Here is a 22,151-nt window from a genome sequence, read left to right on the forward strand (position 1 = left end):
AATTTCCCTCTCCCCAGGGCTGGAAATGATCTTTCTGGCCTAGTTTCTGGTCTTGAGGCACAGGCCATGGGAATCCTTGTTCTCCCCTGCTCAGACCCTTCCAAGATGGGTCGTGGCGCTCCCGAGGCCACCCTGCAGGTCTGGTTCCCAGGGAAGGGAAGTTGGTGGGGGGGAGGACATTTTTTTGCAGCAGTCCTGGAACAGAGGTGGTCACTTAAGGGCGAGCCTGGGTGAGAAGCATGGTCCCAGGGCCCCGGGGCGGAGATGCGTGGTCGCTGATGATCCTGTTTCAAAGCAAGATCCAGGAGCTGAGAGCACCAGCGCAGGCCCTCGTCTCCCCAGGACCCAGCGCCTGCCACGTGCAAGAGCAAGGACCTGCGCCGCAGTGCAGCTGCCTTCCAAGGAAGAGGGCAGGCAATAGCATCTGCAAGAAACAGCTCTGTCTGGGGCAGGTGGGGGGCTGAAAGGACTCCTAGAGAAGCAGGGTGGGGAGGGACCCCTGCAGCCTGTCCAGTCTAGCCCCCTGCCCGAGGCAGGATCCGCCTGTCCTAAACCAGCCGGGGCAAACCCATCGTCCAGCCTCATCGCAGAACTATGGTCAGCCCTGGTGCAACACCGGACATCGCACTGGGTAAATCCTGGCTGCCACCCTCCTGCTGCTGCAATGGTGCTTAATCTGCGCGCTTGAGAGAGCCCTGGGCGCAGCTGTGCCCCCACTGCAGAGGAAGGCAAACCCCACAACCCCCCAGTCCCAGTCTGAACGGGGGGAAATTCCTTCCTGATCCCAATGCAGCATCAGTCTGACCCAAAGGGAGACCCTCTCGCCAGGAGCCCCTGGCCCAGCCGCCATCTGCACCCAGTGTCTCTGGGGGAGGCAATAGCCCCCCCCCCCGCAGCAACAGGTGGTGGAGGGGGGGCCCCAGGAGAAGCTGGGGAAATCCCTGTGGCAGCTCATGGGCATAGCTGCACCCAGGCCACCCCTGGTCTGTGCCAGCGGGTGCCCAAGACCAGCTCCAGGGATGGAGATTCCCCAGGCGGCCCCCGCGGCCTCCTGCCTCCAGCAGCAGAGCCCTTCGGTGCCCGAGCCAGGCGCCGGGGGTGCGGACAGGCCCGATGCCCTGCACCCCCGTGGGCCGCGCTCGCGGTGCCCGCTCTGCGCAGGGCGCTGTGGCAAGCAGCAGAGCGGGGCCGGGACCCCCAGACTCAGCCCTGCGAGCCAAGGGCAGGGAGATGCGGGCCCAGGGAGCGCCCCCCCCAGCGCGTGCCGGTCCGGGGGGGCACCCCGCGAGCCCGGGGGAAACTGAGGCAGGGAGCGGGACGGGCCGGAGCGCGGCGCGGGCGGCGGTGACTCAGCCCCGCCGGCTCCGGGCGCCTTTAAGGGGCCGGCGCTCCCGGCCGCAGCTCCGCTCCGCTCCGCTCCGCTCCCCCGGCGCAGGGCGGGGCCGGGCCGGGCCGGGCGGGCCGGGGATGCCGCCGCCGCCGCCGCCGCCGCGCCGCGCCTGAGCCCGAGCCCGAGCCCGCGGGGCCGCGCCGCGCCGGGGACCAGGCCAGGTAGGAGGCGGCAGCATCCCGGGCTGGTCCCCGGCGGGGCCGGGCCTGCTGCCGCATCCGCCGCGCGGGCGGGCCCGGGGGCAGCCGCCCACCCCGGCACGGAGGGCCCAAGGCGGCGGGGAGGCGGCTGGGGGACCCGGTGCCCGGGGCTGCGGTCGAGGTGGCACCGCTGCGGGGGACAGTGATGCCGGCGGCCCCCAGCCCTCCTGGGGCGCTCGGGTGGCATCTCCCGCTGCCCTGGGCTGAAGCCGGGGGGGAGGGTCGGCATGGGCAGGGAGACCCCATTACCCCATTTTGCACCCCCTCCATCCCTGGTCCAGGCCAGCAGGCCCCCATGCTGCATCGCAGCCCCCCGTGGCCCTGGCACAGGCAGCCCCCACCCCAGTGCTCACCCCGGGCTCCCCGGGGGGCAAGAGGGGCTGTGGGATCGGCTGGGGGGTGGGCAACAGGTCTGGGCAGCGGCTCTGGGGGTCACGTTTGGGGGGGACCCCGGAGTTGGAAGGGGTGGGGGGCTGTCCAGGGCCAAGTCCGGGGTCCCCGCGGCCTGCAGAGACCCTGGCAGGGCTGGGGGGTCAGCCGTGGCCCCTCACTGCTCCATCCTCCCAGACAGACCCCCCCCCCAATCCTGCAAAGGATGCTGGGATGCGTAGTGCGAGCAGGAAAGACGTGCTCCACGCTCGCGTGTGCAGCCGCGGCCTGTGCACACGCGTGGGCAGGCAGGTGTCCGTGCACACGTGTGTGCCTGTGTGTGCAGGCTTCAGGGGCATCCCGCAGCGTGCGGGCAGGGGGGCAGGGGCAGAGCGGGACTTCAGCTGCCCCCCAGGCCTGGGCTCAGCTCGCGGGCTGTGTTTCTGGGGGGGCCTTTGTGCCCGGAGCGGGGAAGGGGGGGGGGCAGGAGGTGGGATCAAGGAGTGCCGGATCCGCCAGACCCCCCACCTCCAGCCAGCAGGCTCAGGCCAGCGCGCCGCCCTGGCGTGCCTCAGTTTCCCTCCTGCACCCTGGCAGCCACAGCTACCAGGCTGCGGGGATCGACCTGGCTGGACCACGGGGGGGTCGGCCCATGACTGGCGCCAGCCGGGGGGGGGGGAAAGGCAGGAGCCCTAGGCATAGTGTGGGGGTCCCTGCCAGGGCTGAAACCTCCCCACCCCCACTTACTACAGCCTAGTTTGGGGCGAGGGTGGTCTCTGCTCCAGCCTGCTCTGTGTAGATGGTCCCAAAGCTATTCCTGGCTCCCCTGGTGCGGTACAATGGCCGTGGCCATGTCCCTTTGCCCCTCCCTGCCTCAGTTTCCCCCATGCTGGGGGTGGGGGACACTAGGAGCTGCTGCGGGTGGTGGTGGTGGGGGTCCTCTAGGCCCTGACGTGTGTTGTCTGCATCTGGGGCAGGTTCCCTTGAGCAGGGAGGTGAACTTCAGACCTTTTGGGGGCATCCATAGGGAGGACCCCCAGGCCTGAGAAGCTGCCTGGGGGACTCTAACCCCCCCAGTGGTTCAGCTTGACTCTGTTCCAGGCCAAGCTGGGATTTGAACCTGAGTTCATGGTCACCCAGTAAAGCTCTCCCCTCCCTTCGTGGGCTGGGGGCTCCAGAGCAGGTCCCCCCCACCCAGGGCTGCTCAATGAGGGAGGGTGAGGGGGGGGCTGCTGTATGTCTAGCCCCAGCTTTGCAAAGACCCCCTCCCCTGTCCTGAGCTGAGGCCCCGCAGCACAGACCTGGGCTGGGGGTGGCTGGGGGCACAAACAGGGGTCTGGAGTCTGGTGGGGGGGGCATGGGGAAACAGCTGAGATACTGTGGGAGCCCCCCTCCCCGCCCCCACGCCAAGCCCAGGCCTGGCAGAAGTGCCTGGCGAGTCCCTGGCGCTGCCCATCTGTGCTCGCTGGACCACAGGAGCAGTGGGGGGAAGGGGAAGCCGGCTCCATCCCTCCCCTCCCCCGCCCAGGGTTGGGGGCTGGGGGTGGGGGAAGAGGCTACAAAGCCTAATGGGAGACCTGATCCTGAAAAGCCATTAGCATCCATTAGGGCTGGGGGATGCGGGGCTCCCAGGGGCTGTGGGGGAGGGGGAGGGCTCAACTGGCTTTGGGGCAGCGTGGGCAGCCCCCCCTCCTCCCTGCCCCAGGGCTGAGTGGGGGGCTTTGGGGCAGGACCCCATGCCCGGCCTGGAGCTGGGGTCTGACTGGAGTCTCCCTTGGGTCATGGGGATGCTCTGCGGGGCTGTGCGGCATGTTGGGGAAACTGAGGCAGGCAGCCCGGCCTTCTCCTGGCCCTTCTGGTCCATTCGCATCCCCTCCTCTCCCCCCACATAAGACCCCCATCAATAGGTCTTCAGCAGCGTATCAGTGGGGCATAAAGGGCATATCACTGGGAGCTCATTAGCATCTCGTTAGCATAACAGTCACATCACTGGCTGCTAGTTACTATGGAGGAGGGGGGGAACATGGCAATGAGGTGTCATTAGGATAATGGGGAGCCTTATCAAAGGCCATGCCAGTGGGTCCCTATTAGCATACTGGGGCCCTCGTGGGGTGAGGCCATGGGGAAACCTCCAGCACATCTGGAGGCCAGGCTGGGAGCAGGCATCCACTTCTGTGCCAGCTGTGTGCCAGCTGCAAGGCTGGACACCAGGCTGGGGTACAGACAGGTGGGCAGTGGGTTAGATGGGGCGGTGTTGTGTGTGCACAGGGTGGGTGTAGAAACAGCAAGAGGGTGGGGTAGGCAAGTGTGGAGTGGGATGTGCATCACCCATGGGGTGGATGGCGCTGGGGTGCTGTGTGCATGTGGGTGTAGGGACAGTCGGACAGTGGGATCAATGGGCATGACGGGCCGTGAGCACCATCTGGGTGCAGGGAAAGTCAGATAGTGGTGTAGATGGGCACAGGGTGCTGTGTGCACGTGGGTGTAGGGACCATTAGGCAGGGGATAAACAGGCTGTGAGCACCATCTGGGTGTAGGGACAGTCAGATGGTGGGAAAAGCAGGCATGGGGTGCTGTGCGCACCAGCCAGGGATGGCTGGACAGTGCGATAGATGGGCACAGGGTACTGGGTGCATGCGAGTGTAGGGACAGTCAGATGATGGGATAAAAAGGCATAGGGTGCTGTTAGCACCATCTGGGTGTAGGCAAAGCTGGACAAAGGGAGAAGTAGGCACGGGGTATAGGGACAGCCAAGTAGTGGGGTAGATGGGCACATGGTGTGATGTGCTGTATGCACGCAGGTATAGGGACAGGTGCATGGGCACGGGTGCTGTGCTGCATCCATGTGGGTTGGGGAAGGTGGGATAAGCAGGCATGGGGTGCTGCAAGCACCATCCGAATGTAGGGACAGTTGAACAGTGGGGTACATGGGCACAGGGTGTTGCATGCTGTGTAGGGACAGTTGGATGGTAGGAAAAACAGACATGAGGCGCTGTGTGCACCATCCAGGGATGGCTGGATAGTGCAGTAGATGGGCACAGGGGGCTGGGTGCATGCAGGTGTAGGGACAGCCGGATGGTGGGATAAACAGCCATGGGGTGCTGCGAGCACCGTCTGAGTGTAGGCACAGTTGGATGGTGGTGTAGATGTGCATGGGGTGCTGTGTGCATGTAGTTGTAGTGACAGACGGGTGGTGGGTAGATGGGCACAGGGTGGCTGTAGGGACAGGCGGACGGGGGATCAACAGGTGTGGGGTGGGCGTCCCTTGTCCAACTTGTGAGATGCTTCTCACCATGGAACTGAGAAGACCTCACTCCCCCTCTCCTGCCCAGCCCCTGCGGCCCCCAGCTCCCGGCAGACACCTCATGCTTTCCCGTCGCTGTCACCGTCACCCGCGTTTATGGCCGACTGCGTTTTACAGCCCTGGTTCCCGGAGCTGCCGGCCAGGCTGTAAACCCGGTGTGTGGGAGCCTGCATCTGGGGTGGGGCTGAGCCATGGCATCGCTGCAAGGGAAACCGAGTCGTGGGGCTCCCCTCCTGCCTGCTGAGAAGCTGCCGGCATTTTCTCCACGCCTCATTTGCATGGGAGCCCCGACGGCCTAATGAGAAAGCAATTAATTTCCTAGCGCGCCCGGGCGCCGCCAGCGGCCTCACCCGTCTAGAGAACTCAAGGGCTAGGCAGGGAGGGGGTGGTGCCTGTTGGGATCCAGTGGGATCCACTGGCAGCAGGATCTGCCCCCCCCCAGCTTGGGGGCAAGGTGATCTCCAGCAGTGGGAAGACTCAACTGGGTGATGTGGGGTCCCTGGCATGGGGTGTAGGAATTCGACCCTCCACCGTGCTTCTTGTGGGACATTGGACAAGTTCCCATGCCTCTGTTTCCTTTGTCTGGGAAAGGGGTGCAATCGTCTCCTGCTGCCGGCTGCTCACTGCCTGGGTGGAGACGTACGCCGCCATGCATCGAGCTGGGCCTAAGTCATTACCGACGGGTTTCCAGGCCGGGGAGGTGTCTGACTCCCTCTCCACAAGCCTTGCTTTCTTGACAGGGGAGGAAGCCAGGACGCCAGAGGGCAGCTGGGGTGGCGCAGTGGGTGCAGGAGGAAGATGGGTCTCTGGGCATTTTCCCACCCCATGCCACCCCCTCGGGCCATCTGCTCCCTCGCTCTGTGCCTCAGTTTCCCTGCGTGCCCATAGCCTGAGCATCTGGCAGGGGGGACCCAGGAGTCCTGGCCCTGGGTTCCAGGGGCCAAAGCCGGGCCTGGTGGGAGGATGAAGGGTTTGGGGAAGGGGAACGAGGCCTGCTTGGAGCTGGAGGGAAGCACGGGGGGGTTCGAGGTGTGCGGGCATGGGTTTGTGAGCCCCTCACTCCTGACTCTCGGCCCCCGTCCCCCTGCTGGTGCCCCTCACTCCTGACCTGCAGCCCCCCCCCCCCCCCAACCCCAGCCATGGGGAGAATTGTAGGGGCAGGGGTGGGTGACACTCCCAGGGGTTCAAACCCCTTTCTTTCCCCCCAGGTGCTTGGTGGTTGGCTGCTCCAGTCCCAGGTTCCCCCAGCAGGGGGCTCTGTGCAGGGTGGGGGGGCGGCAGCAGTGCCTGGCATAGGGGAGAGCCCAGCCTGTGGCAGCAGGGGGCACTGTGGAGGGGGGAGACAGCATCTGGCTACTCCAGCCCCAGCAGGGGGCACAGGAAGGCCCTGGTAAAGCAGGGAGGGGGACATGGGGGTGTCCTCGGGTGCCCTCACTGATCCACTTAGCACCCCCCCACTGCGCCACCTGGATTTGCTATAGAACCACTAATCCCCTCCAAGCTGGGGGGGGGGGCGGCCCTTTCATCACTTCCACCCCCCTGCGCCAGATGGGGAAACTGAGGCAGGCAAACAAAGAACCGGAGTCCTGGCAGCACCCTGAGGCAGTGTGGTGGGACGAGTGCTTGCCATGGAGAGGAGCTGAGAGTGTCTCCCATCCTGTCGCAGCCCGGGCTAGACCCTGCTTAGCTTGAGCAGTGCTCACCAGCACCTGCTGCCAGCTGGCACCCGTTTGCCCCCCAGCCTCGCGGCGCCCCCTGCTGCTGGGGACGCACCTGGGCCACGTGGGGAGGGGCGGGCGCGGGAGGCAGGCAGAGGGAGTTGTGGGGGCAGGGAGCCTCCAGCACCTGCCCTCGGATGCCCCCGCCCCGCCGGCCCGTGCCGCCCCCCATGGAGTCAGCGATAATATTAGTGCTGACATCATGCTCCGCGCCTGGATCTGTTGCTACGGCAACGCCGCATCCTGTTCACTATTCATGTGACCTCCGGGAAGAGCGGGAATGGGGACGGGAACTGTCCAGCCTGGGGTTATGGTCCCTGGCACTGCCCCCCCATCCCCACCCCCATCCCCGGCGCCAGCCTGGAACCGGGTCTGCATGAGGCCAAGCCGTTGGGGTGGGGAGGATGGAGTTGTCCCCAGACCATGGGGGAGTCCAGACGTGGGGCTTACCCCAGCGCCTGGCTGAGCCTGGGCAACTCCATGCCTCAGTTTCCCCATTCCTATACTTCATCCCCTGGCCTGGGGGCCCCTGTGGGCAAGGCAGACCCATGTGCACATGCGTGTTGTGGGAAGGTGGGAGGGCACACCTGAATGCCTGTGCCCAGAGGTGTATACGGAGTGTGGCCCCCCCCCATGTGTGCCCCCACCTGCACCGTGGCTGCGAACACGTGTGGTGATCCGTGGCCCTGCTGGCAGGAAGCTCATTGCACTGGTTCCCGAGTTGGTCTCCTGGGGCACTATTGGCAGGAAGCTCACAGCTTGCGGCACCCCACTGGCAGGACTCGGGCATTGCTGAGTGCTGGCAGGAAGCCTGTCATAGTGGTGGGGTGGGGGCAGGATAATAGAGGGGCTCTTGCTTGGGACCCCCCAGCCGTGTCTGGTCTCTGAGCACCCTGGCACCTGCACAGGCCCCTAAAGTGGCGGGGGGGGGCAGTGGTCTGTGGGGCAGGCTGACCTGGCAAATGCCCCAAGCGTGGGCTTCTAATGTGGTAAACCCCCCAAGCTAGCCAGGGAAACTGAGGCACGGGGTGTTGGTAGAAGGTGACCCCAGGAACAGCCCCACCAAGATGGTGCTTGGGCCCCAGGCTGCTCAAACTCAAGTCCTTAGGACTACTGAGGGGCATGACGTGTGTGTGTGTGTGTGTGTGTACATGTATGTGTGTGTACATGCATTGTGTGCAAGTGTATCTATATGCCAAGTATGTGTGGACAGGTGGTGTGTGTATATGTACAGTATATGTGTACACATGTATATCTGCATACAATGTGCATGTATCTACATATGAGGTGTGTGTACACATATGCGTGCATCATGCATGTGCACGTGTATCCACAGGTGGTGTACATGTGTGTGCACATACATTGCACGGGGGTACATGTGTGTCCATGTCCTGTGTGTGCATCTACATGCAGTGTGTGTGTGTATCTGTCTGTGTACTCTGTGTGTGCGTGCCAGGGGGACATGGAGCTGCTGGCCCAGGGGCAAGGCCCTCGCTGGCCTGTTCAGGAAAGCCCCGGGTGCCATGTGGGGGTGCGGGGCAGGCCTGAGCCTCTGGCTGCTGCCCCCCGCCCTGAGCCATCACACGATGAAATCAGATCCGGCAGCTTAAAAGCCGACCCCAGGGGCTGGCTCCCCCCCAGCCCCGGGAAGCAAAGCCCCCACCCCATGATGAAGTCATCTCCCCCCCCAGGCTTCGGAAGTGACCTTTGACCCCAGCCCTGCTGCCGCCTCCACTATGCTGAGCCCTAGGGAGGCAGGATGGCAAAGGAGGGATTCCAGTCCCCCCCCAGCTCTGGTGCCCCGACATAGGGTCCCCTTTGGAAACGGGGTCAAGGAACAGGCGGCCTGGAGGTCCCTGGCAAGAGAGCCCTGGTGCCTGGAGCCAGATGCAGCCACCCCGGGCATGGGGGGCAGTGTCCTCACAGCTCAGGCCCAGCCAACATGAGTTTTGGAGGCTCCGGACCCCAGATGTTACCCCCCACCCACAGAAGAGGGAGGGTCTCCCATCCAGGGAGCAAACAGGCCGGATGCGACTGAGCTTCCAGGCCTGGCAAGGCAGGCGAGGGAGACGAGCCAGCCGGGCCCATGGCCATCTGTTCCCATAGCCCTGGCCGCAGCCACCCCTCCCCCAGTTCGGCGGGGCTTGAGGCTCGGGGCCGGGGGGAGAAGAGAGGAGCCCCCGTGGCTGCAGGATTGGCCCCGCCAGGGGGGCCGAGCAGGGCCCTGATGGGTGGAGGTCCTGTGGGCAGGATGGGGGGTGTCCTGGATGCCCGAGATGGCTCTGATCCAAGCCCAGAGCCATGCCGAGGCAGGGGCAGGCCCAGGCATATCTGGTGCTGGCAAGAATCCAGACAGCAAAGTATGTGTGTGCATGGGTGCACACATGTGCGTGTGCATGTGTGTACCTGTTCACAGGTGTGCATGCATGGGTGTGCTTATGTGTATTTCTGTGCCTGTGCACGCACATGCGTTTGTGCGGACATGTTGCTCCCGCCGTCTCCCCCATGCCGCCCTCGGGCCCTCGCCCATCTCTCACCTGGCACCAGGCCCCTGGCCCCTGGCAGAGATGTTTCCAGGCTCTTCCCTGCCCTCAGCAGGCTGAAGCCTCCGGCAGTCTGGGAGCCTGGGATTTTGGTCATGAGGGTCCTGGATTTGTCCCCGTGTCTCAAGAGGTGCCACTGGGGTCCAGGGTTAAGTCCATGCTTAGTGCTGGGCGCTGCACATGCCCCTCACAATGGCCAGTGCTGGGGGCTGGAGGCCTTACCCGCAGGGAAACTGAGGCGCAAGGTGATTCAAGTGATGTCATGGGGGGGATGTTGTGGCATCCGGCTTCCCCTCCCTGCAGAGCCAGCGGAAAAGGCGGCTCTGGTTTCACTCTGACCTTGATGCCTCTCAGCCCCCCCCCCCCCCAACCAGCTCCGTAATCCCGGCCCCATCCGGCTTCTGCCATATGGCGCTGTCTGGGGGAGCAGTGGCCGCGTGGGCTCGGGGTGGCTGTAGCCCAGGGGAAGGGATGGGGTCTTCCCAAGGTGTCCGTGGAGAAGGACGGACAGATGGATGGCCTTGCTGACTGTTGGAGGGGTGGGGGGGACGGATGCACGGGGAGCGGGGTGGGTGTAATAACCCCGAGCTCCAGCATCGCTTTGCAAAGCTCTCCACAAAAGCACCTGATGTCACTCTCCCCATTTTAGAGCTGGGAAGATTGAGGCACGGGGTGGGCAGAGCTGGGAATCAGGCTGGCAGCTTCTGCCTCTGCATCCGGTGGCAGGGGCTGGCTCTGGGCATGCCTGGGCTTGCGGGTAGGAGTATTGTCCTCAGTCTTTCAGGCTGCTCGGTGAGTGTTTGTGCCTCAGTTTCCCCATCTGTGCAGTGGGAGCATTGGCTCTGTGGGCTGGGGGCCAGGTTGCTCCCAGCGCCTGTGCTTAGTGCTGCACCCCATGGCATCAGAGGGGTTAACCCCCCCTCCCCCCCCCAACACCTTGGCCCACGGTGACATCACGGGCTACCTGCAGCTGAGCCGCCCCAGCGCTGCCCATTGGCTGCAGAGGGGGCATGGGGCGGGGATAGGGTGATTAGTTAACCAAATAAGGAGGGGGGGCGGAGCAGTGGGGACTGCGGCGGTGGGGGGGGGCAGCACGTGGGGTGGGCAGGGGGCAAGCGGGGAAGAGAGGGCTGGGGGGAGAGAGAATCGGATAGAAAAGGGTGGGTGGAGGGGGCGGCGTGGGGGGGGGGTGGATAGACAGCAAAAAGAGGGCGGGAGGGATAGGAGGATGGATGGATGGATGGATGGATGGATAGATAAGGGGATGGATAGATAGGCAGATGGCTGGAGGAGCAGGAAGGAGGGCTGGGGCTACGTAGGGAAGAGCGATGGGCAGCTAGGCAAAGGAACCTGGATGGACAGATGGACGCGTGGGGGTCCGGAGGGGTGCACGGCTAGCTCGGGAGGCAGCTGAGCAGACAGACAGAGGGACGGACCGGGGCAGGGGCTAGTAGCCCCCAGGAGGCCCGTGCCCGGCCACGCCGCAGAGGAGGTAAACAAAGCCATGGCCAGGGGCCACGTGCGGGTGGGCATCACGGGCTGGGGGCACCGGGGGCAGGTGCAGGGCACATGGAGCGAGCGGGGCTCTGTCCCCACTGGCTGGCGGATGGACTGAGGCCCTCCCCCCGGTGCGGCGGGGTGTCCGTGTGGGACGGAGTCAGCTCAGGGCCCTCTGGGAGCGAGCACAGACATGGGGGCACCGGGGCAGGGTGCCCGGGGTGGGGGCTGTCGTCTGTGTGTCCCACCCCATCCCTCCGTCCGTGGGCAGAGCTTTGCCCTCCCCTTTTTGTCCCACTTCCATCCGTCCGTCCACATCAGGGTTAGGGGGTTCTGGGAGTCAGGAGTTAATGAGGGGTGGAGGGAGGTTTATGGGGTGGGCAGGCAATGTCAGGGGGCTGGGTGGGCTGTGATGGGGCCAGGTTGTGTCTGGGGGGGCAGGCGGTGTCTGGGGGGCTGGGCAGCGTTTGGGGGGCCGGGCGTGGAGCCCACAGCTAGAGGGGCTCCAGGCAGCATGTGGGGGGCGCGGGGTGCATGCAGGCCTTGCAGTGGGGAGGCATGGGCAGAGGGTGCCCAGCTGGTACCTGGCATAACCTGCCCCCCCCCCAGCTCCCTCCCCTCGCTGGCTTGTTACTCATCGTCTGAGCTGGTTATTTTGGGAGCATGGGCACCTGGCTGCAGAGAAGTGTGTGTGTGTGTGTGTGTGTGTGTGTGTGTGTGAAAGGGACCCTTGGGGCTGCTCTAAATACCCTGGCTTCCCCCCCCCGAAAGTCCCCATCTTGGCCAGGCTGGACAGGGCAGCCGACACCCCCCAGCTAATGACAATGAGGGCAGCTCCAACCCCCCCCCCCTCCACCACCAAATCCCAGGGCAGCTCTGCCCACCTTGCTCGACAGCTGGGTAAACTGAGGCACAGGCGAGAACCCAGGAGTCCGGACATCCAGACCTGGAAGTCCTGGAGCACCTTCTGCTTGACTGGGACCCAGGAGTCCTGCTCAGCAGACCTGGGGGGTGGGGGCTGGTGATCTGGACCCCCCAACCCACAGGCCCCAAAGCCCCCAGGCCCCTGAGTTTGTCTGGAAGGGCACTGCAGCCACGTCTAGGGTGGGCAGAGCCATCCCTGGTAGCAGGGGGGGCTCCCCTTGTCTTGCTAAGCATGAGCGCATGCACATGGCAATGCACGCACACAGCGACACACTCAATGACAAATGCAAGCACACGCACAGTAACACACACACAAATACACAACCACACAGTGACATACATGCAAGCACATGCACATGCAGACACACCGGCACATTCACCCACATGCACGCGATGACAGTCTCATTCACAGTGACATGCATGCACATACACTGACACACACATGCATAGTGACACTTGCACGCAGCATGACATATACATGCACACACCCACAAGCACAGTGACACATTCACCCATATGCACGGTGACACGTGCATGCACACTTAGTGCACTCGCACATGCATACAGTGACACATTCACCCAAATGCCCTGCCACCTGCACACACACACACACACACACACAAATACACCCGCATGCACAGTGACATGCACACACTGCATACATGCACACAGTGACACATTCAGACACATAGTAACATATGGACATGCACACAAACACATATGCACACGGTGACACGCACACAGTGACACATGCATGCGCACACATATGCACAGTGAAACAGTCACCCAAATACCATGATGTGCGCATACACATACAAATGCATTTGCATGCATGTTGACTCACATATGCACATGTACAGTGACACATGTGCACATGTACACTCACACTCCCAGCATGACCTGCCCACTCTCAGCCTGGCACTACCCCTCTGCCAGGCCTGCAGTCTAGGCAGGCCCCACGTACGGCTATATGCATGTCCATGGGCTCGCAGGCGTGCATGCGAGTTTATCACTACATGTCCATGCTCACATGTGTGTCACCATGTGTGCAAGTGTGTGCCTGTGTACCTGGGCATTTGTGTGCCCATGCATGTCACTGCGTGTGTACGCATGCAAGTGTCACTGTGTGTGCCTGCACTTGCATGTGTATGTCATGATGCAAGTGTCACAGTGTACATGTGTTGGTCTGTATGTGTCCACATGTGACTGCATGCATGTGTATGAATGTGTGTGTGCTTGTGTGTGTGTCACCATGCAAGTGTGTTGCTGTGTGTGTGTCATGATGAGTGCATCACGGTGTACACACGTGCATGCATGTGCAGGTGCGACTCAGCAGGACGCCCCCTCCCAACCCCCTGCTCCCTCCAACTCACCCCTCCCTCCTTCTCCTGCCCCAGGCCCCTCACCTCCCGCCGTGCCCCCCCCAGGGGGGTCCCGATGCTCTGCGCCCGCCATGGCCTGCCTGCACGAGACGAGGACGCCATCGCCCTTGCTGGGCGCGGGGCTGGGCGCGGCAGCGGCCGGCACACCGGAGGAGCAGGAGCTGACGCCCACGCAGTGTGTACTGCGCGACGTGGTGCCCGTGCAGGGCGGCGGGCACAGCCCCACCCCCAGCGACGATGCCCGCCAGCCCTTCGCCAACAGCGTCCTGGCCCTGCACGAGGCTGACGGCGGTGCCGGGGTCGGCAGCCCCGATGGGCGCCAGGGCCGGGCCCAGGCTGACCAGATGCGGCTGCACTGCCAGGCTGGCGGCGGGTTCCTCGAGGGACTCTTCGGCTGCCTCAAGCCCGTCTGGACCATGATCGGCAAGGCCTACGCCACCGAGCACAAGCAGCCCCAGGAGGGTGAGCAAGGAGGGCAGGAGGGGGAGGATAAGGGGTAGGAGTGGGCACGGGAGCTCAGTGCCCACCGCTGCCCCCGCAGACCCGTGGGAGGTGCCCTTCGAGGAGATCCTGGACCTGCAGTGGGTGGGCTCCGGGGCACAGGGCGCCGTTTTCCTGGGCCGCTTCCACGGCGAAGAGGTGGCCGTCAAGAAGGTGCGAGACCTCAAGGAGACCGACATCAAGCACCTGCGCAAGCTGAAGCACCCCAACATCATCACCTTCAAGTGAGCGTGGGGGGCGGAGCCATGGGGAGTGGGCGGAGCCATTGGGTACCTATTGGGGCGGAGTTATCTGGCACGGGGGGAGCCAGGTCAAGGGATAGCACGGGGAGGGCATGTGCATGCCTGTGTGTGTGCCCGCCTGGCAGAGCACTGCGCGTGGCACCCCCAGGGGTTTGCACCCAGGCACGGGGCCTGGCTGCTGAGCTCTGACCTGCGCCCGCGGTCCGGTCGCAGGGGAGTGTGCACGCAGGCGCCCTGCTACTGCATCATCATGGAGTTCTGCGCCCAGGGGCAGCTGTACGAGGTGCTGCGGGCCGGGCGCAAGGTCACGCCCTCGCTGCTGGTCGACTGGTCCATGGGCATTGCCGGTGGCATGAACTACCTGCACTTGCACAAGATCATCCACCGCGACCTCAAGTCCCCAAAGTGAGCACTGCCGGAGGCCGGCACAAGCAGGGGCGGGCGTGGAATAGTAGGCCTGGGGGCACGGGGGAGGCTGAGCTGGGGGTGTTGCCCCACTATGCCAGCTGACCCCGGCCCCCTCCAGCATGCTGATCACCTACGACGACGTGGTGAAGATCTCGGACTTCGGCACCTCCAAGGAGCTGAGCGACAAGAGCACCAAGATGTCCTTCGCCGGCACCGTGGCCTGGATGGCGCCCGAGGTCATCCGCAACGAGCCCGTCTCCGAGAAGGTCGACATCTGGTGAGCGCCGGGGGGGGGGGAGGGGGGTCTGGCTGGGGGCGGCTCATGCTAGGGGGAGGGGGAGCTGGGAGAGAGGGGTCCGCCTGCGGGGTTTGGCTGGGGAGAGGACTCAAGTTGGGGAGCTCGGGCCAGGGCTCCAGCTGGGAGTGGTCTGACCCTGGCCGGCCTCCCCCCTGCCCAGGTCCTTTGGGGTGGTGCTGTGGGAGCTGCTGACGGGCGAGATCCCCTACAAGGACGTGGACTCCTCGGCCATCATCTGGGGCGTGGGCAGCAACAGCCTCCACCTGCCTGTGCCCACCGGCTGCCCCGACGGCTTCAAGATCCTTCTGCGCCAGTGCTGGTGAGCCCCCCAGGGCTGCGGAGAGCCCCCCATGCCCTCCCTACCCTATCTGCAGGGTCTTGCCCTACATGTCTAGGTGGCAGCCTGCAGCAGGGGCCTTGGGGCACCGCCTGCGGGGGGTGACTTGCCCTGGAGCTGGCACACATCCCTGCCCCCCCCCCCCCCCCATGTCCTGCCAGGAACAGCAAGCCCCGGAACCGGCCGTCCTTCCGGCAGATCCTGCTGCACCTGGACATCGCCTCCGCCGACGTCCTCTCCACTCCCCAGGAGACTTACTTTAAGTCCCAGGTAGGTCCTGGCCCCCTCCCACCTCACTACAGAGCCTGTGAGCTGGTGGCACGTTGGGGGAGCTCTTTGGCACCCTGGGGTGGCACTCAGGTGGCACCCTGTGGGAACCCCTGGGTGGAGTAGGGTCTGTGGGGGATGACAGTGTGTGTGTGTATGTGTGTGTGTGTGTCGTGTCCCCCCCCCCAAGGCGGAGTGGCGGGAGGAGGTGAAGCTGCACTTTGAGAAGATCAAGTCGGAGGGGACGTGTCTGCACCGGCTGGAGGAGGAGCTCATCAACCGGCGCCGTGAGGAGCTCCGGTGCGTGCGGGCGCAGCAGGCAGGGGGTGCTGGGGGGGCAGAGGGTTGGGCCCACACCTGACACCCTCCCCCCCGCACCTGGCAGGCACGCACTGGACATCAGGGAGCACTATGAGCGCAAGCTGGAGCGAGCCAACAACCTGTACATGGAGCTCAACGCCCTCATGCTGCAGCTCGAGCTCAAGGAGAAGGAGCTGCTCCGGTGAGAGCCCCCCCAGGGCCTGAGATCCAGCCCCGTGCCCCTTTGCTGCCTGCACTGGGGGCATACACATTGCCCCCAGGCTACCCTGCCCAGCCCTGACTGCTGCCACGGGGCATGGGTGGGGGCTAGCTACTCCATAGAAGGGACTTACCTGGGTTATCACTTGCCCCCAGATCATACCCTGCCTCAGGCTACCGGCCAGGTCGCAACACAGAGGGGCAGGATTGTACCCGAAAGGCTGGCACTGTGTGTTCAGGGTGGTTGAATATCCCCACCGATGATTTGGACTCTGGGATGACAGGTGTGCGTAGTGGATTTGCACCCAACACCAAGCTGGGTGGAGCTGTTGATACTCCAGAGAGCAGGACTAGGGTCCAGGATGGGCTGGAGAGATGGTCCCTGGGCATGAGATGAGATACCACAAGCTGCAGCTGGGGAAACTGAGCCTGGAGAGAAGGAGGCACTTTCTGACTGGGGTGCTCAGACATTGGACCAGGCACCTGGGGGTGGGGGTGTGAGGGGACTCTCCCTCCCTGGAAGTCTCCAAGGGCAGTTTGGGCAGACACGTGGCTGCATGGTTTGGTCAGGGCTGGCCCTGCCTCGAGGTGGGGCTGGGCTAGAGGTCCTTTCCAGCCTGATTTCCCTGGGATCCAGGTTGAAGTTGGGACAAATAAGACCAGGAAGGTTTCTCCCCCTTCTCTTCCGGCCACAAGCTCATCCTCCAGTATTTCTCAGTGGAGGCAGGTGACAGAGCAAGGAGCAATGGGCTCAAGCTGCAGCAAGGGAAGTTGAGGTTGGATGGTAGGGAAACCTTTCTCCCGAAGAGGGTGGTGAAGCACTGGAACAGGTTACCCAGGGGGGTGGTAGGATCTGCATCCTTGGAGGTTTTGAAGACCAAACTAAACAGAGCCTTGTCTGTGATGATGTGGCTGGGGCTGGTCCTGCTTGGAGCAGAGGGTTGGACTAGATGTGACCTCCCGAGGTCCCTTCCAACCCTCTTGTTCTAGGATTTCTAAGAACCAGACTGGCCACTGGCTGCTTCGATCGCCCCAAAACCATGACTAACTCACAGCTAGTTCCTAAATCCCCTCTGCCCCCAGCTACCCTTGTCCTGAAGTCTCCTCCAGAAATGTTGCTCCCTCCAGAAGCACCTGGCTTGCGGCCCAACGGGCACCAGTTATGGATGGTTCCCATTCCAACCAGCCATTCCCCAATATCTCGGGGGTCCTTTTGGCCCGGGCCAGGGCGTGCCTAGGAACAGATGTGTTTATCCCAGAATGGAAATATCCCAGGATTGGCACGTCCACACCAATTGGGTTTAACGAGCAACTAACTGCTTTGCTGCCATGGATCCCAGGAGAATCGTTCAGATGCACTCGGTGACATCCTGAGACAGCTGCGAGCGTGTCTTATCCCCCAAACCTTGCTAGGTTTATCCCAGGACGATGGACGTAGATGCCTGGCTGCACCTTGTCCCGGGATAAAATGGGAGAAACGCGACATGCTTCTAGCCTGAGCTGTCTTCTGTCTTTTCTGGGGGTCGGTGTTGGGTGCTGAAACGGCTCTTCACTGGAGATCTGGCCCTGGCCTCTGACGGAGCTGGGTCCCCAGATTGTCACAGCGCTGACAGGTGGCCTAAGATAATCTGTGCAAGGATCAAAGGGATATGTCCGGTCTGGGCATCGGAGGCAGATGGGGTAGTGAATCACCCTGTTTAAGCAGGCACAGGAGCTGACCCCAGGATTGGCAAAGAGGGGTGTACCCTGCTTCTAGCTGCCCCCCCTCCACACCAGGAGGGGGGGTTCTCACCTGCGTGGGGGACCTTGTGATCCAATATGAAAGGGGGGGTGCAATCCCACCCCTGCCTGACACGCATTTCTCTCCAGTTAGAAAGCAACGACAAGCTTTACTAATCTGCATCATCCCGTTTAAGATCAAAGCAAAACCGATTATAACCTTACTGAAATGTTCCCTCATTTGTGGATCACAGCTTAAGTTTAACAAAACATACCAAAACACAAGAAACTAGGGAAAAAATGGGTCCAACGCTGTTGTTTCATTAGCCCCGTAGTCGTTCTAGTTCATTGCACGTCTCTCATTCAGCGTCGGAAAACCAAACTGAGCCTCCTTGAGCGGCTGGAGATATGCCTCCAGTCCTCCCCTGTCAGCCATTTCTGCACCTGAGTTAATGTGATCACACCTGAGTTCAGGTTTTTTAACTAAAAATAGTCTTCACGGCTGTGAAAGGGAAGAGAGGTGTTACCCAGCTTGGTGAAGAGACAGCAGTGCTGCTGCGGGAGAAAGGAGGGTTTGAAGGGGGCGGGAGGGGGTGTCAAGGCCATCAAAAAAGAGAAAGGGGTGTTAACGTCTTGGAGTCCGGAGAGATTAGCAGGAATCCCTCACCGCTGCCTGGATAGAAATGCCGCTGTCCCTGCCAGGCAGTTGGATTTAAAGCTGGGGTAGGGCGGGAATTGAAGGGGTGGGTTTACAAGATTCTCTGAGGCCCCCAAGTTGGTCCTACTTTGGGGGGGTGGGTCCAGGCCCACAATGCCCCCGCCCCCGACCTTGACATGTTGCTCCGTGTCTGGCAGGCGGGAGCAGGCACTGGAGAAGAAGTACCCAGGGCTGTTCAAACCTCACACACCGCGCGGGCTGCTGCATGGCAACACTGTGGAGAAGCTCATCAAGAAGCGCAATGTGCCCCAGAAGCTGTCACCCCACAGCAAGAGGTGAGGGTGGGGCGCGGGGACAGGATGCCTGGGCTCTGTCCCTAGGTCTGGAGGGCAGTGGGCAGTTTAGGAGCCAGCACACTTGCGTGCTCTCATGGGCTGTGTGATTTTTTTTTCCCCCCCTGGGGAGCTGGGGGGGCATGTGTCCCCCTAGGGCACAGAGGTCTTACCCCACCCCACCCCACCCCACCCTTGCCACTGCCCAGGCCAGACATCCTGAAGACAGAGGTGCTGCTGCCCAAGCTGGATGCAGCCATGGCCCAGGTGTCACTGCCCAGCTGCGCCAAGGGCCCCACGTCGCCAGGCCGCAGCCGGCGCGCCAAGCCCCGCTACCGTAAGGCCAATGCCAAGGGCAGCTGCGGGGAGCTGGTCGGGCCCCCCCCGAGCACACCGGCCTGCCCGGAGCCCGGAGCCCCGAGCCGGGGGCACCTGGAGCCCTGCGCGGCGCTGCGGGGGCTGCAGCATGACCTGCTGCTGCGCAAGATGTCGTCGTCCAGCCCTGACCTCATCAGCACCACGCTGGAGGCCGAGGCCCGCAAGGGCTCTGCACCCCCAGGCCCCGAGTCGCCTCCGGCTGAGCAGCCACGCAGCGACACGCCCAGTGAGGACACGGCCTCCGTGCCCTGTTCCAGCAGCCCCGACTCGCCCTCGACCCGCACAGGTGCGGCTGGACCCCCTGCCCGGGCACCCCCTCCCGGGCTCCTGGGCCTGGCACCGCGGCCGCCCCCAGGCCCCGAGGAGGAGGCGACTGCTAGCAGGGGGGGGCGGGCACCAGCCGCGCAGCCCCAGCATCTGACGCCGGCCGCCCTGCTGTACCGCGCTGCTGTCACCCGCGGCCAGGTGAGCTGGGGGCAAGCGTGGGGGCAGGACTCCTGGGTCCCGTTTCCAGCATTGGGGGTGGGGGGGAGACAGGATCGCTGGGCTTCGTCTCTGGCTGGGGGAGGGGATGGGGTTTTAGGGCGTTCAAGTAGGGACGGAGCAGGACTCCTGGGTTTTGTTGCCTCTGGAAGCGGCATAGAGTCCAGCAGGTTCAGGTTGGCAGGGATGGGTGGTCATGGGCTGAACAGGCCCAGGGTGTCGTGTCTGCCTCGGGGGGGGGCGGCGCGAGGGAACTGGGTGTCCGGGTCTGGGCCCTGCTAATGCTGGTCCTCTTGGCTCCCAGAAACGCGGCGTGTCGTCAGAGGAAGAGGAGGGCGAGGTGGACAGCGAGGTGGAGTTGCCCCCTAGGCAAAGGTGGGTGTTTGTGCCCCTCCCCCGGGGGGGCTGTGTGGAAGCTTCCTGCATGCCCCCCCCCCCCCCCACACACACACACACACACACTGGGCGTGAGGACTGAACCAGCTGGCTGCAGTGTGGGGGCAGCCCTGAGTTCATGTGGTTGGAGCCCTCCACGTTGGCTCCAGGCCACTCTGGTTGTAAGGGGAGGATTGGGAGGATGCCTACACGGGGGTGGGGGGGGGGTGTAATATTGTACATGTGCATGCGTGTGCCTGGCTTGGGGGGGGTAAGACAGGTCTGGATGTGGGGTGCAGGTGTCCACTTTGCCCCAGCAGTGCTCTCTGCCCCCTGCCACTCGGCTTGCAGTGGGGAAGGTGATGGGGGGGAGTCTGGGCGGCAGAGACTGAGCCTGCCCTGCTCCCCTCCCACCCCCCCAGGTGGCCGCAGGGCCGGAGCAAGCGGCCCTCGCTGTCGACGTTCAGTTCGGAGAACTGCTCGGACGGGGATGGGGACGAGGGCCCGGGCAGTGCCAGCGAGGCCTCGCCCAGCGCGACACCCGATGTGGGCAGCACCAACACGGACGAGCGGGCAGACGACCGCTCCGACGACCTGCTGTCCCAGGGCTCCGAGCTGCCCCTTGACCTGCCCCTGGGCCTGTCTGACGGGCTGTCCGAGAAGGAGGCCGCCGTCCGCCATGTCCGCAGCCAGCTCGGTGCCACCGAGGTCAGCACCGCCCTCCTCCCATCCTGACTCCCCAGGGTACTTGGGGGGGGGGGGCGGGGGAGGCAGTCCTAGCACCCCCTGCTGGAGGGTTCAAGCACTTTGTGGGGGGTGGGGTAGCTCCTAATGGAGGGTTTAGGGGCATTGGGGTGTCATCTGGGGGGGACATGCCTGGTGCCTCCTGCTGGAGAACTTGGACCTTGGGGAGGGGTGGGAGCAGGGACACACTGTTGGAATTAGAGGCATTAGCCCCCCCCCCATCCTCCAGGGCTGCTTATGAGGGGGGCATGCACTTCATCCCCTCCTGCCCCCCCACCTTGATGCCTTGCTCCTCACCAGGTGCTGGACGGGGACATGGGCGAGGACTCAGACTGCGACAGCGCGGAGCTGGACCACTCGGGCAGCAGCGAGGCGCACAGAGCAGGCGCCCCCGGGTCATGATCCCCCTCCCCTGTCTCACTGCTGTACAGACCCCTCCCCCAAATATTTATATACATCCTCTATAAAGCTCTATATAAAGCTCTATCACGCAGCAGCACCCCCCCCCAATCACTCCCCTGCACCCAACAGGTCCCACCCCAGCCAGGATTTTTGGGGAGGGGAGTACAAGGAAGGGGGGCAGTGGGGTTCAGTCCATGTGTGCAACACCCACCCACCCACCCAGCCCAGGGCAGCATCTGGGACCAAGCGGGCTGCGTGTTCCTCCTCACCACCACCCTTGATCTTTGCGGGGTGGTGGTCAGCCCCTCCATCTGAGCCATGCGAGCCCCTGCTGGGATCCCCCACCCCAGTCAGAGCCAAACCTCTGTGCCCACCCCCCAAAGCACTGCACTTTTCAGTTGTAATTTATTTCTGATGAATGATGATATGTTGCACTTGTGGGAGGGGGCTGCTTCCATGCCCCCCCCACCAGGTGAAAGCTGCTGGGGAGCAGGTCACTGGGGGACAGTTTTGTAACCCCCCCCCCCACCTTGCATTGAGTTTGTGGGAAAGGGTCACCGCAGACAGCGCCAGCGCCCTGCCCTGCCCTGCAGATTGCCCATTGGAAGTGTGGCTGTGCCCCGCCCCCCCCAGCACCATCATACCCCAGTGCCCCAGGCTGGCAGCACTGGACTCACCAGCACCAAAGCACCCCTGCTTCTTAAAGCATGACCCCCTATTATCCCCAGGAAACCAGGCACAGAGGATGTCCCCCCCCAGTCCTGTGCCCTTCTTCCTGTGGACTGGATGGCCAGTTCGGCTCTGGGGCTAAGCCATACCTCGCAGCAGCCAGGCTGGGCCCCCTGCCTCCTGTCCCCTCCCTGTGGCGCAGCCACGGCTGTACTATAGCCCATGTCTGTAGTCCATCTGTCTGGGTGTCACACTGCTAGCGCATCCCCACACACAGGGTTCGATTAAAGACCGTTTTGTATGGAAAGTGCTGTGGGCCTCATGTGTCAAGCTGGGGGGGCGGATGGGGATGGGGACAGAGGCCAAGCCTCCATCCTCAAGGGGCAGCCAGTGGGGACAGGCCCATGCCCAAGGCCCCACGGCAGGGAGGGTAGCTTGGCCTGCAAGTGGCAGCCAAGCTCTCTGTTACCTTGGGCAGGGGCTGTGTGCTCA

General features: G+C 63.6%; 1 protein-coding gene across 3 annotated transcripts; it reads left to right on the top strand.

Moving 5' to 3' along the window:
• Positions 1-1,299: 1,299 nt before the first annotated feature.
• Positions 1,300-21,954, top strand: MAP3K12 (mitogen-activated protein kinase kinase kinase 12). Of its 3 annotated transcripts, none has more exons than XM_090053381.1 (14): positions 1,300-1,551; positions 13,343-13,789; positions 13,869-14,052; positions 14,284-14,475; positions 14,597-14,755; positions 14,937-15,095; positions 15,275-15,383; positions 15,571-15,680; positions 15,766-15,882; positions 18,474-18,611; positions 18,818-19,451; positions 19,774-19,844; positions 20,267-20,552; positions 20,889-21,954. In XM_090053381.1, exons 2-14 carry the CDS (start codon positions 13,399-13,401, stop codon positions 20,988-20,990), a joined length of 2,652 nt encoding a protein of 883 aa, XP_089909507.1. In that variant the 5' UTR covers positions 1,300-1,551; positions 13,343-13,398; the 3' UTR covers positions 20,991-21,954. The 3 variants fall into 3 exon arrangements, with proteins under 3 accessions (XP_089909507.1, XP_089909508.1, XP_089909505.1); XM_090053382.1 differs by lacking the exon at positions 1,300-1,551 and adding an exon at positions 10,724-11,016; XM_090053379.1 differs by lacking the exon at positions 1,300-1,551 and having other exon boundaries at positions 11,753-13,789.
• Positions 21,955-22,151: the final 197 nt, after the last annotated feature.

The sequence above is a fragment of the Crocodylus siamensis genome, chromosome 6, assembly GCF_052110815.1.
Source record: "Crocodylus siamensis isolate JL-2025a chromosome 6, ASM5211081v1, whole genome shotgun sequence".
NCBI lineage: Eukaryota > Metazoa > Chordata > Crocodylia > Crocodylidae > Crocodylus > Crocodylus siamensis.

What these genes read in the sequence shown, in the direction of transcription:
- MAP3K12 (XM_090053379.1), top strand. Translation starts at nt 12,916, where the DNA reads ATGCATGTCCATGGGCTCGCAGGCGTGCATGCGAGTTTATCACTACAT. An exon ending in GCACAAGCAGCCCCAGGAGG is followed by an intron (nt 13,790 to 13,868) that starts GTGAGCAAGGAG and finishes CTGCCCCCGCAG; the next exon opens with ACCCGTGGGAGGTGCCCTTC. An exon ending in CTGCTGTCACCCGCGGCCAG is followed by an intron (nt 19,452 to 19,773) that starts GTGAGCTGGGGG and finishes CTTGGCTCCCAG; the next exon opens with AAACGCGGCGTGTCGTCAGA.